The sequence below is a fragment of the Bos indicus x Bos taurus genome, chromosome 13, assembly GCF_003369695.1.
Source record: "Bos indicus x Bos taurus breed Angus x Brahman F1 hybrid chromosome 13, Bos_hybrid_MaternalHap_v2.0, whole genome shotgun sequence".
NCBI lineage: Eukaryota > Metazoa > Chordata > Mammalia > Artiodactyla > Bovidae > Bos > Bos indicus x Bos taurus.
The window spans coordinates 22,361,758-22,375,689 of record NC_040088.1 but is presented as its reverse complement, the minus strand read 5'-3'; the positions used below and the strand labels follow the sequence as shown (position 1 = coordinate 22,375,689).

General features: G+C 43.8%; 1 protein-coding gene across 1 annotated transcript; it reads right to left on the bottom strand.

Annotated features, from left to right (window-relative positions):
* Positions 1–7,308: 7,308 nt before the first annotated feature.
* DEFB124 (defensin beta 124) lies at positions 7,309–10,227 on the bottom strand. The gene is made up of 2 exons (XM_027558168.1): positions 10,056–10,227; positions 7,309–7,506 (listed from the first exon to the last, which is right to left on the bottom strand). Exons 1-2 carry the CDS (start codon positions 10,111–10,113, stop codon positions 7,358–7,360), a joined length of 207 nt encoding a protein of 68 aa, XP_027413969.1. The 5' UTR covers positions 10,114–10,227; the 3' UTR covers positions 7,309–7,357.
* Positions 10,228–13,932: the final 3,705 nt, after the last annotated feature.

Below are 13,932 nucleotides of genomic sequence, written 5' to 3'. Positions count from 1 at the left end.
TAAAAAATGCCTCCAGAAAATTCCCAAAGTAACCCCTAGAGGGCAGTATCTCCCCTTTGAGAATCTGATCTAGCCATTAAGTCTCTCCCTGGATTCTCAATTTTTTTGAGACAAATGGAGCTGCATCACAAGCAAAATAATTTACCCAAATTGAACTACATGTGCTGAGAGAGAGATAGTGGGGCTTTTGGTTTTGTATTCAACTTATTTTCTTACTTTTTAAATCAACTTGATTGTTATTGTTCAGTCGCTCAGTTGTGTCAGACTCTTTGCAACTCCATTTTGCCAGGCTTCCCTGTCCTTCACCATCTCTGGGAGTTTGCTCAAAGTTATGTCCATTGAGTCGGTGATGTCACCCAACCATCTCATCCTCTCTTCCCCCTTCTCCTCCTGCTTTCAATCTTTCCCAGCATCAGGGTCTTTTCCCGTGAGTTGGCTCCTCATCAAGTGGCCAAAGTATTGGAGCTTCAGCATCAACTTAGTTTTCACTTTTTTTTTTCCTTTATCTATCTGATTGATGCTTTTGAACTGTGGTGTTGGAGAAGACTCTTGAGTGTCCCTTGGACTGCAAGGAAATCCAACCAGTCCATCCTAAAGGAGATCAGTCCTGGGTGTTAACTGGAAGGACTGATGTTGAAGCTGAAGCTCCAATACTTTGGCCACCTGATGCAAAGAGCTGACTCATTTGAAAAGACCCTGATGCTGGGAAAGATTGAGGGCAGGAGGAGAAGGGGACAACAGAAGATGAGATGGTTGGATGGCATCACCGACTCAATGGACATGGGTTTGGGTAGACTCCGGTGGTTGGTGATGGACAGGGAAGCCTGGCATGCTGTGGTTCATGGGGTCGTGAAGAGTTGGACACGACTGAGCAACTGAACTGAACTGATCTGACTCTTCAAGTGGAATTTTTTTTAATTGAAGTATAATTGATCACAATATTAATTCTAATTGATTATCAAGTATAATCAATTATCAAGTATAATTGATAATCAATATTATAGTTTCATGTGTACAGTATAGTGATTCAGAATTTTTGCATATTAAATTCCATCATAGGTTGGTACAAGATAATGGGTATAATTCCCTGTGTTGTACAGTGAAACCTTGTTGCTTATCTATGTTATATTAATATATGACTGTCTGTATCTGTCCATCCAATATCCCTAATTTATCCCTTCCCCTCCATTCTCCCCTTAAGTAATCATAAGTTTGTTTTTTACGTCTGAGTCTGTTTCTGTTTAGTATATACATTCATGTTTATTACTTTTTAGATTTCACATGCAAGTGATACCATGTATTTGTTTTCTCTGTTGGACTTATTTCACTAAGCATAATATTCTCTAGGTTCACCCATGTTGCTGCAAATGGCAGTATTTTGTTCTTTTTTATGACTGGGTAGTAATCCTTTGACAGACATTGTATCTTCCTAATCCAATTATTTGTTGATAGGCATTTGGGAGGTTTGCCTTTTCAAATATTCACGTAAATGGAATCATTTAGTGTGTACACCTTTGTATCTGGCTTCTTTTGTTTAACATAATTTTTTTTTGTGGTTAATTCATGCTGTGTGCTTCAGTATATTGTTATTGTTGTTTATTATTATTGTATTATATGGATGTAACTCAATTTATCCATTCACATGTTGTTTCCAGTTATGAGATACTATGAATAAAACTGCCACAAACACTAGGGAAGTCTTCATATGTACATATTTCTATTCTTGTAAGTAATTCTGCAACTGTTTTTCCAAAGTGGTTGTCCATGTTACATTCCCATCAACAATGTATTAGCATTCCAGTTGCTCCATATCCTTACCAACACTCATTATGGTCAGTCTTTTTTATATTAATCATGCTGGTGGTAGGTAATGACATCCTACTATGAATTTAATTTGCATTTCCCTGATGCCTAATGATTTTGAGCATCGTTCACGGGCTTATTGGCCATCTATACACCTTCTTTTGTAAAATGTCTATTTAAATATTGCCCGCTCCGTTATTACATTGCCTTTTCTTACTGACTTGTAAGCCTTCTTTGTGTATTCTGGAAATGAGTCCTTTGTCAGATAAATGTCTTGCAAATATGAACAATAGCAGTTTAAATAAGCCAGGAGAATCCCTCCTTGAGCCAGTGGCTGCCTGAACAGGAGAAGGGGTTTCTCCCAATCCCTACACACAGAAAATATCTGTCATTGAAGACATCACACTGCATTGTGTAATTCCATTGCATAGAGATATTTATCTTTCATTAAAATGGCCCCTAAAGATAAACAATCACTTACTTTGATGTTATTACCAGGGAAACACGATGTGCTCCACTGATGGAGGAAACCTCACTATCTCTGTCAGTCTCCTGAAAGGCAATGTCCTGATTCAAGAGTAAGTTGAGGGATGGGGTGGGCAGGGAAAAGAAGGGTGTGTGTGGGAGTGGTGCGTTTCAGGATAGAGAGGACACATGTATGCCTATGGCTGATTCATATTGATGTATGGCAAAAACCATCACAGTATTGTAAAGTAAATATCCTCCAACTAAAATAAATACACAAAATTTTTTTAAAAGAATTATTTGGGCCAAATGTGATTGTCACCTGGCTTTCAGACTTAAATGTAGCCCTGGCCCAGTACAAAAAGTCCACTCAACAATTCTGCCATCAAAAACCCAGGTGGGGAAGGGGGTGGGGTGTCCCCCAATCCCACCCTGAACCTCCTACAGCATCCATCGTTTTAACTTTGTTCTTTTCCTTTCTTGTAAGCCCTAAGGGATCCATCTGATCAGCAGGATGAGAAACTCCTCTAACCTCCATTCTAACTGAACTCTACTCTAAACTCTGATGCATGTGAAAATACATATATATGAATATTACATATTTTGTATATGTGCACTATATATATCATGTAACGTTTAAAATATATATATACTTTTTAGTGATTATATAAAATGTATATATCCATTCTGACAAAGTATGTAACAAAAGCTAACAAGGATTATGAAAAAGTGGTGAATATTTTGAAGCTCATCTATGTTTTATTTTTCCACAATGTGTTCTAAGCATATTATTCAAGTTATGAAAGTTCGAAATTTTTAAAGAAATTTCCAGAGGCATTTTAGTGCTAAAAATCTTGTTTTGGAAGACAAAGCACAAATGAAAATGTTCATGATACTTAGACAAGTTTAAAAAAACCAAGACACACAAAAAATGTACAATTTGACTCCATTTTATCTGTAAATCACATTTTTATGGATTTTTTTTTAATTTTGGATATATATGTATAGTGAAAATACTGACTTTTGCCTTCTTATTTGTGCTTCTCTGTTTTCTAACTTTTCTCCAGTGGACATGTATCATTTTTACAATAAGAAAAAAATGTTATTTAAAAAGTACAAAAAGGGGACTACCTGGTGTTTCAGTGTCTAAGACACTGAGATTCCAATGCAGGGGCCCAGGTTCATTCCCTGGTCAGGGAACTAGATCCCACATGCTCCAACTAAGAGTTCACATGCCACAACCAAGATCCCGAGTGCCACAACTATTAATAATATCAAACAACTGTGAAAATTAAGTGAGATGATATATATAAAGCAGTTGGTACTTGCTAAAGGCTAACTGATACTATTATTATCCTTAACTCAGCCATTCAGTGACTCTTTGGGAATGTCTATGCTCTGAATAGTATGTCTAAGAACCTATGTCAAAGCAAAACTTCCTCTCTAACATCCCCCACCTACTTGGCTCACCTTGCACATCTCCAGTGCCATGGAGCTCCCTTCCTCCCAACGTTTCCCCTTCACACTGGCCCGTCCTACCAATGGGTGGCTCCTATTTTACTTCAAAACTAGTCTTGACTTGAAGTCCAAAGCTTTAAGTCCAAGCTCTAGCTGTGTGCCTTGGGAACTGTGTGGCCTTAGACAAGTCACTTTGTCTCTCTGGGCTTGGAACCTCATTCATAAAGTATCTTGAGGAATCTTCTGCTCTAGAATTGCCCTGTTTCCTTGGCTTGTTAGATGCATCCTTGGGATTTAGGAGGTTGAATGTAGGCTTAAATGAGGGTCTGTTAGGACACCAGGTGGGAAATAGCCCTGCACGTGTGTAAACTTCAGAAACGTCTCATCTGTTTTGTCCTGTTTCAGTCTTGGAAGGACAATGGCTGCCCTCTGACATGACTGAAAGACCCACAGCATCACTTCAGTAGAATTCCCACCAAAACTGCCAAAGCTGAAGCCAATCATAAGGAAACATCAGACAAACTCAAACTGAGGGACATTTCACAAAACAACCGGCCTGGATGCCTCAGAACCATCAATGTCATGAAAGAATGAAGAACTGTTCCAGATTAAAAGAGATCAAAGAAACATGACAACTGAATGGAATGTGTGATCCAGGGGTTTTCTGTAGATCAAGATTAGACAACAGAAATTTGTGAATGTTAATGGCCTGATTTTTATAATTGTACTGTGGTTATGTAAGAAAATGCCTTTGGCTTCTAGGAAAAATCCAAAACTATTTCTCTATAAAAGGCTGTCATATCTGATATATATATATATATATATATATATATATATATATATATACACACACACACATACACACACTTATATAAACTATATTTGTGGGGCTTCCCTGGTGGTCCAGTGGTTAAGAGTTCACCTTGCAATGCAGGGGACACAGGTTTGATCTCTGGTTGGGAAACTAAGATCACACATGCCACAGAGCAAATAAACCCACAAATAAACCCAAGAGTCCATGCACCTCAATGAAAGATCCTACATGATTCAACAAAAAGACTCAACATAGGACTTCCCTGGTGCCTCAGCTGTAGGGAATCCACCTGCCAATGCAGGAGACATAAAGACATGGGTTCGATCCCTGGGTCAGGAAGATTCCCTGGAGGAGGGCATAGCAACCCACTCTCATATTCTTGCCTGAAGAATCCCATAGACAGAGGAGCCTGGAGGGCTACAGTCCATGCGGTCTCAAGGAGGTGGGACTTAGCATGCCCGCCTATATTTATACATATATATACGTGTATATATAGAGGAGGAAATGAAAAGGTTACAGTGGTAAAATATTCATATTTGGGAAATCTGGGTGAAAGATCTATGGGAATTCTTTGTACTGTTCTTGCAGATTTTCGGTAGGTCTGAAATTCAATGGAGAAGGCCAGTGCCGTGTTTCTCGCTCCGTAGAAGCGATAGTGGTTGCTGCAGCTTTCATTTGCTGAGCACTTATGAAGGGCCAGACAATCCACTCTGACCCCACAGCTACCCCACAAAAAGCTGTCATTATGCCCATCTTGCATGGAAGGTCCCTGGTATCAGACAGGGGAAGTGACTCGCCCCACTGGCACAGCCTGTGGCCTATACGTGGCAGAGTATGAACTTGAGTCTGTCTGACTCCTCACTTAGAAATCATCACCATCTTCCCTCCAAGAAAAGTCACAAATTCCCTTGTACTATGTCTGAGAGTGTACAAAGAAAACACAGCTTCTGTATTCTTTGTAAAACAACTCGGGGAGGGTGAGAGGGAGGGCCGGGGAGTCTGAGTGCAGATCTAAATTTAGTTCAATCCAGTTTAATTCAACAATTTAAATAGTCTCCTGAGGTTTCTTGAGTTCTTAGGGACTTAGTCTCTTTGGTAAAATTTCTCGGGGTTTTGGATTCTTCCTCTGTCTCCCTGCTCCTCCCAAACACAATGGCAGGGTAAGAGCGAGGAGGTTCTCTGGTCTGGTGCTGGCCGGCATTCGCTGGAGTCTGGAGAGTTTGGGCCTGTCATCGAAAACATCCACTGCTTCCCACTTAAGTCAAGTTGCTGGTGAACTGTTCTGGCCTCTCTCAGACTCACTGAGGCCTGGGGGCAGAACAGGAGACTGACCCCCATTCCATGTCAGATCTCTGTGGTCCTGTGGCCATGTCTGGGATTCTTATCCTCTTTCTAGGCTCTAGACACCATGCCCACCTCACCTCTACCACACTGGGTTCTAAAACAGGCCCACTGGCAATAGGTTCAATGTCTAGAGCACGGGTCCCTGATTCCCGGGGCCAGAGATTCGCGCCAGTACCAGTCCGTGGCCTTTTAGGAACCGGATCACACAGCAGGAGGTGAGCAACGGGCTAGCAAGTTTCATCTGTGTTTACAGCTACCCCTGCATCGCTCACAACACTGCCAGAGCTCCACCTCCTGTCAGATCTTCAGCGGCATAATAAATGTAATTCACTTGAACCATCCCGAAACCAGCCCTTTCGTCATGCATGGAAAACCTAGTCTTCTGTGAATCTGGGCCCTGGTGCCAATGAGGTTGGGGACCTCTGGTCTGGACCACCCAGAAACTAAGGAAGGTGCAGGGTGAGGACTGATGTTCTGGTGGTATGCTTTGTTATTAAATAACGCATTGCTTCCCTCCTGGTTGGTTGGTAAAAGCTACCATCCCAAGCCCTCGAGTGTCACCCCCTTCACTTGCAGCTTCCTGTGTCTGGTCCAGGGATTCCCAGATCCCTCTCATACCAGAAATTAAAGAGTTAATACCTGGCACAGCAGGAAGCCGCCAAGACTATGCTCAGGCTCCAGGCTTCAAATGTCTTCTGAGGTTAAGTACTTTAGGGGTTTGGGGGCAGGAGGGGGCAGGTCTTGGTTTTTATTATTATTATTATTGTTGTTGTTTTTGGTTGTTCTGAGTCTTCCATGCACATGGCACTCAGGCTTCTCTAGTTGCAGCTCACTGGGCTTTGTTGCCCTGCAGCATGTGGGGTCTTAGTTCCCTGACCAGAAATTGAACCCGTGTCCCCTGCATTGGACTTTGCTTTCAGAAAATCCTCATGGTCCTTTCCATCTGAGCAGACTCTTGAAATATTAACATAGAAGATAAACAAACATAGAAAAATCCTTTCGCTCTCAGCAGGCTCTGCCCTTCAACCCAAATGTACTATCCCATTCTGAACACCAGAAGCTTGTTGTTAACTCTATTATTTACTAATTATTCCCATTACTTAACTCTTGTTATCATTACTATTAACTCTACCTTTCTTTTTTGCATCCCTTCTATAAACTCCTAACCTCCTGATAGTATCATTATCCCCATTTTACAGATGAGGAGTCTGGAAAGGCTTATGGAAGCTGAGTAATTTTTCCAGAGTTAGAGTGAAAGTGTTACAGGCTGGACCGGAACCATTTACAGTGGCTATTAGTGCCCACTCTCCTTGGGCAATACACTTCCTTCCATCAACCATCCTTCCATCCCTCCCACACTCTGGACCTCCCACACCCCTCACTCCAGCCCTGAGGGTGGCGAGGCAATGACAAGAGGACACAACTGGCAGCTTGCATTTTACTGGAGGGCAAGGGTGTCAGTCCCAGAACCAGCTAGACCTTTTCAGTCTTGACAGGCTTGAGTCCGTAAGGCAGACAGCACAAGGTGGCATCCGAGCACAGGTGCATGTAGGCTTCGTACTTCGTGCAGTAAGCCCGGCAGGCCCCTTGGCCGTTCCAGCATCGTTTGAATTCACTTCTCCCTGTGCAGAGGAAGGCCCAGGGTCACAGAACCACCCAGGGGGTGCAGGTTAGATCACTGGTCGCAGATGTTACTACAGAACAGGGTCACCGATTAGACCACCGACCACAAGGTAGAACACATGCCCACTGTTAGCTCTTAGACTGTGCTCATAGAGCAGCCTTCAGGTCATAAGTTGAGCTGTGACCACAGGTCAAGGGTCAGACTACAGGTAACAGGCTAGACCATGAGTCATAGATAAGACAACCTGTTACAATTTAAACCACAATCTCAGTCCAGTTTAACCCATTCGTCACAATTTAGACCACTGGTTACAAGTCAAAGACGAATTTCTCGTCCACATTAACCCACACCCCAAATACACTCTAAGCACTTTTCATAACAGCAGTATTAGATTACAGTTTGTCTTGTTATATTCCCAGTATATGAGTAAGGAAATTGAGGCACAGAAAGGTTAACAACTTTGTCCCAGGTCACACAGCTGTCTGGCTCCAGAATCCACATTTGTAACCATTATTCAAACTGTATTTTATACATAGGGACCTTTTTAATGTTAGGATTTAGTGAAGAAATTTCCAAAAAAATAGGCCATGAGAAAGTTAAGACTTTGGGTCAATATCCCTTCCAAGGGTTTTTGGTCATAGCATGGGGGATGAGGGGCAGCTCCTTCGTTTATTCATTCAACAAACATGGGGCATTGGGAGTACAGGGACAACGTGGCCATGCCCTCAAGGAACTGTCAGTCAACTGGGAAAAGGGGATGAAAACTCAAGCAAATATATACAGTAAGTAGAGTTGCAGTAAGTGTCCTGAAATAAGTGATCAGGGTGCTGTGATGCAATTAGGACAGGTGTGGGAAGGGAGGAAAGAGGAGGACCACTTAGATGGGCCTGTTACAGCGCTATTTCCAGATATATGACCCAGAAACTCAGAAGAACTGAGGTTGAGTGGGAGGTGGAGGGGGAAAGCTTGCCTGCCTCTCTCTGGATTAAAAGACATCCCAAGGAATCTCCCATGATCCCCTGGGCCTACCCGTAAGTGTTATTCAGCCCATCACGTCCTGCCAAGGTAGAGAATTTTACAATGATACAGAGCTGGTATCAAAATTTCTATGAGGCAAAGAACCCACATTCCGAAGGGGGCATGCAGTGCAATGGTTAACAGTTTGGTGTGAACCCAGCTCAGACTCCCTGGGTCCAAATACTAGCTCTGCCATTTCCCAGATAAGTGACCTTGGCCTCAGATTCCTCATCTGTACACCTCTCTTTCAGAGGGCACAGTGCCAGGCACACAGTACATGTTCAATAAATGGAAAGGTTTATCAGAATGACAGCTTAGAGAGTTGGAGCACCCAGGGCTCACTCTGGCCAACCCTTCTGGTTCCAGATAAAGAAGGGGAGGGATTTTCCAGACTCCTCACCAGTAAGTGGTGAGTCTGGAACCAGAATGCAAGACCTTGACTCTCAAGGGAGGCAGTTCCTACAACAACTGCTCTTCGTATATCATTGCATTTCAACCTTCCAACAATCCTGAGATACAGAGGTTATTATTTTCTGCTCTATGATCTGCTGTCCCCTCCTCATATCTTGGACTTCACCCCTCTCCACTCTCCTTGTGCCCCTCACCCTGGCCTCCCTGGCCTCCTCACCTCTCCTCCAGCACACCTATCGCCTCCTGCCTCCCTGGTTCTTGCTGCTCCTTCTGCCTGCAATGATCTCCTTTGTATTCTCACTGTACTCAGATCTCTGCTCATGCTTCCCTCATATAAAAGATCTGAAATTCACTTCAAAATAGTTCACTGAGGAAGAAGCAGCAGATGAATAACAAAACAGCGCTGGTTCAAGTTGATAACTGTTGAAGTTGGGTGATAGATACATGTGAGTTTTTATACTATTTTTTTTTTATGCTTGAAAGCTTCTAAAAATAAAACGGGTTCTTTTAAAAACACTACATTATTTTCTATTTTTGTATAAGTTTAAATTTTTCCATAATAAACAGATTTTTAACTTGCCTTGTTCATTGTATCACTCTCTCTACTTTCGTGTAAGCTTGAAATGTTCCAAAATAAAAAGCTTTTTTTTTTAAAAAAAAAGGATCGGAGCCCTTTCTCACCACCCCATCAGCTCTTCATCACTCTCCCCATGCACCTGACGCACTAGCCCCTTGTCTCTCTTTTATTCTTCATAGTACTTATCTCTACCTAACATATTATATGTTTATTTGGTTATTTTCTGTCTCTACTGACTAAAATATCAGCTCCATGAAAGCAAGAACCTTGTTTGCTTTCACTGCTTGATTCCCAGAAATTGTAATAGTGCCTGGCACACAGTAAATATTTTCATAATGAATATTTGTTGAGTGAATCCCATTTTTAAACTGAGGAAACTGAAGTGCAGTCTGATTTAGCAACTCACTCTAAACTGCCCAGCAAAGTCAGTGGTGAGGCCAGAACTTAAACACTGATCCAGGCCTCCTCTATCCCCCAGCAGCTGAGAATCTGTCCTTCATTTCTATACACACATACACACACACACACACAAGTGATGTTACCTGTCGGCACATGACCCAGGACCAGGAGAGCCACAAGAAGCAGAAGCAGCTGTGTCATGGCCACAGGGCTCTGGAGGGGGCAGGGAACCACTGGGGAGAGCACAAGAGAAGAGGAACCAAGCACACTGGGTCTTGTTGCCTGTGGATCAGCCTTTATCGGGCTGCAGATCAAGGCAGGGGTGTGGGCAGCAGGAGACCTAAGTGGGAGTCTGAGGCCTTGTGGGCCCAAGGATGTAGCTGGATCTTAGCCAGCTATGTGGGGAACTGATCAACCATACCATCTGCAGGTTGCTGAGCTCTGAAGCTGGGGACAGAATGTCTTGAAGCAATGTCCTGGGGTCAGAACCTGGACAGCTTCCCCACCTGAGAGGTGGTCCAATAACCAGAGCTTGTTAGAAATGCAAATTCTCAAGGTCAATCCAAATTCAGTGAATCAAAAGTTCTGGGGGTGAATCCTAGCAAGCTACGGTTTAACAAGTCTTCCAGGTGAATTTACACACCACTAAAGCTTGAGGACCACTGAGATAATACATGTACAGAGCTCATAACAATGTCTGGTACCTAGGCACCTGAGTTGCATCTTGAAAGATGAGTAGAGGGAAGGGCATTCCAGTCTGAAGGAACAGAATGTGGTTAAAAGAGTATTAACTAGAGCGAAGGGTTTGTTCGGAGAGACCAGAAATGGCGCTGCAGAGGACTGGAGCCAGAGCACAATGGGCCTTGAATGCCAAGTTCAGGCTTTTATTTGGTAGGCAACTCTAAGTTTTGTAGCAACAATGTGACCTGTTCAGACTGTAGTTTTGAATAAAGACTCAGTTGCAACTTTGCTTGCTCATATCCGACTCTTTGTGACCCCATAGACTATACAGTCTGTGGAATTCTCCAGGTCAGAATGCTGGAGTGGGTAGACGTTCCCTTCTCCAGGAGTTCTTCCCAACCCAGGGATTGAACCCAGCTCTCCCTCATTGCAAGCAGATTCTTTACCAGCTGAGCCACAAGGGAAGCCCAAGAATATCAGAGTGTGTAGCCTATCCCCTACTCCAGTGAATCTTCCTGACTCAGGGATTGAACTGGGGTCTCCTGCATTGCAGGCAGATTCTTTACCAACTGAGCTATCAGGGAAGCCCTTGAATAAAGAAACTGAAACCCAAAGAAGGGAAGTGACTTGCCTAAGGCATACAGCAATAGAGTTGCAGAGATGGGACTCAAAGTTGTCTCACTCCCACTGGTCTAGTCTCACTGGTGGTCTAGTGGCTAACACTCCGAACTCCCATTGCAAGGGGCCCAGGTTCAATCCCTGGTCAGTTGTGGACACAGCAGGGGAAGCAGAGGATGGGACGAATTGAGAAAGTAGCACTGACATATATACACTGCTATGTGTAAATAGATAGCTAGTGGGAAGTTGCTATATAACACAGGGAAGCCAGCCTGGTGCTCTGTGATGACCTAGTTTAGGGGTGGGAGGGAGGTTCAGGAGGGAGGGCATATATATAATTATGACTGATTCATGTTGTACGGCAGAAACCAATACAACATTGTATGGCAATTATCCTCCAATTAAAACTAAATAAATGAGTTTTACTCCAATTAAAGAAAAAATTCCCTGGCCAGGGAGTGAAAGTTGCTCAGTTGTATCCGATTTTGCCACCCCATGGACTGACTATACAGTCTATGGAATTCTCCAAGCCAGAATACTGTCATTCCTTGTGCCGCTCGGGATCTTTAGCATTTGGACCCAACTAAAGATCCCGAATGGCACAAGGAATGAAGATGGAAGATTCTGCAGGCCACAACTAAGACCTGGAACAGCCAAATATATAAATAAATGTTTTAAAAGTTGTGTCACTCCCAAACAATGCTGCACCACTCACAGCCCATCTTGCAGGTAGCAAATGGAAGTTTAGAGGGCCATACCACAGAAGGAAACCAGGCATGGGGGGCAGGGGGGTTCAGCATCTGCCCAAAGCCCTGCAGGGACTGAGCAAGTCTGCCAGGCTGCTGTGGGGGCTGCCTTGAGCTGGACGCCTGGACCCCCTCAGCCATGACGATGAGGCCTACCTACAGGCACAGCCTGGTCCGTATGGGGTCCACAAGCATACCTACCCTAGTCCATCACGACCTAAAAGGAAGCATCCTGCTCAAAGACCCATGGATGGCCAAACCACAAGTTTCCTACAGCCAACTTCTCTTCTATATGAAGTTCACAATGTCACTTTTCTCCTCCTACAGGCCTAGGAAAACTGGAAGGGGTGAGGAGGAGCACAGACCATGATAGAAAGGGACAGTACACAGAGATCTGAGTGCCAGGCTCAGGTAAGCCACACTATGTTAATCCTTGTAGTGTGGTATCAGGATTAAATGAGTTAATAATCTAGGCAACGTGATCAAACTATGCTAGGCACAGAACAAGAGTTCAGTAAGGACTTCCCTGGTGGACCAGTGGTTAGCAATCCGCCTGCCAGGCAGGCAACACAGGTCAGATCACTAGTCCAGGAAAATTCCACATGCCGCAGAGCAACTAAATCTGAGCTGCATCTCAACTACAGCTCTAGAGTCAGAGCTCTAGGGTCCTCAAGCTGCGACTCCTGAAGCCTGGGAATCTAGAGCCCATGCTCTCCAACAAGAGAAGCCACTGCAACTAGAGTTACCCGACTCTCCACAACTAGAGAAAGCCCACATACAGCAACGAAGACCCAGCAAAACCAAAAATAAATAAATACTTTTTTTTAAAGGTTCAGTAAATATTCATCAAGTAGGGGACAGCCATTCTTCCAGGCACAGGACAGCCCTAGTTGCATAAGGGGCGCTTCTTTAGAATTTGTTGAATGAATGAATGATCAAAACAAGACATTCAGAACCCTGCAGGGCAGAATTCTTGGGCTCCCTCCGCCCCCCAAACCCCCTTCCAAAATTAATTCTCCATCCAAAGCAGTTACTCAAAGTGGGGTCTATGAACTCTGCATCAGGATCAGTTAGCCTTCTGTTTAAAATGCAGATGTTCAAACCTCTCTACAGGACTGCTGAATCTGTCTTTCTTACATAGTAGGGCCAGGAATCCGAATATTTAACAAGTTTCCCAAGGGGTTTTTGTGAAAGCTAAACGACTGTATAGCCAAAGCTATGGGTTTTCCAGTAATCATGTACGGATGTGAGTTGGACCATAATGAAGGCTGAGCTGAAGAATCGATGCTTTTGAATTGTGGTGTTGGAGAAGACTTTTTTTTTTGGCTGTGCTTTGTCTTAGTTGCTGCAAGGGCTTTTCTCTAGTTGCAGTGGCCAGGAGCTACTCTCCAATTGCGGTGCACGGGCTTCTCATTGTGGTGGCTTCTCTTGTTCCAGAGTATGAGCTCCAGGGCAGGAGAGCATCAGGAGTCAGTGCCTTTCGAGCTCTAGCATGCTGGCTCAGTAGTTATGGTGCATGGGCTTAGCTGCTCCACACCAAGTGGGATCTTCCCAGATCAGGGATCAAACCCAAGTCTCCTGCCTTGGCAGGCAGATGCTTTACTACTGAGTCATCAGGGTAGCCCTGGAGAAGACTCAAGAGAGTCCCTTGGACTGCAAGGAGATCAAACCAGTCAATCCAAAGGAAATCAACCCTGATTACTCACTGGAAGGACTGATGCTGAAGCTGAAGCTCCAATACTTTGCTCACCTGATATGAAGAGTGGACTCATAGGAAAAAGACTCTGATGCTGGAAAAGACTGAACGCAAAAGGAGAAGGGGGCAGCAGAGGATGAGCTGGTTAGATAGCATCATCAGACTGGACATGAATTTGAGCAAACTCTGGGAGATAGTGAAGGACAGGGGGGCCTGGCGTGCTACAGCACATGAGGTCGCAAAGAGTCCCGCATGACTTAGCAACTGAACAAGAACAAC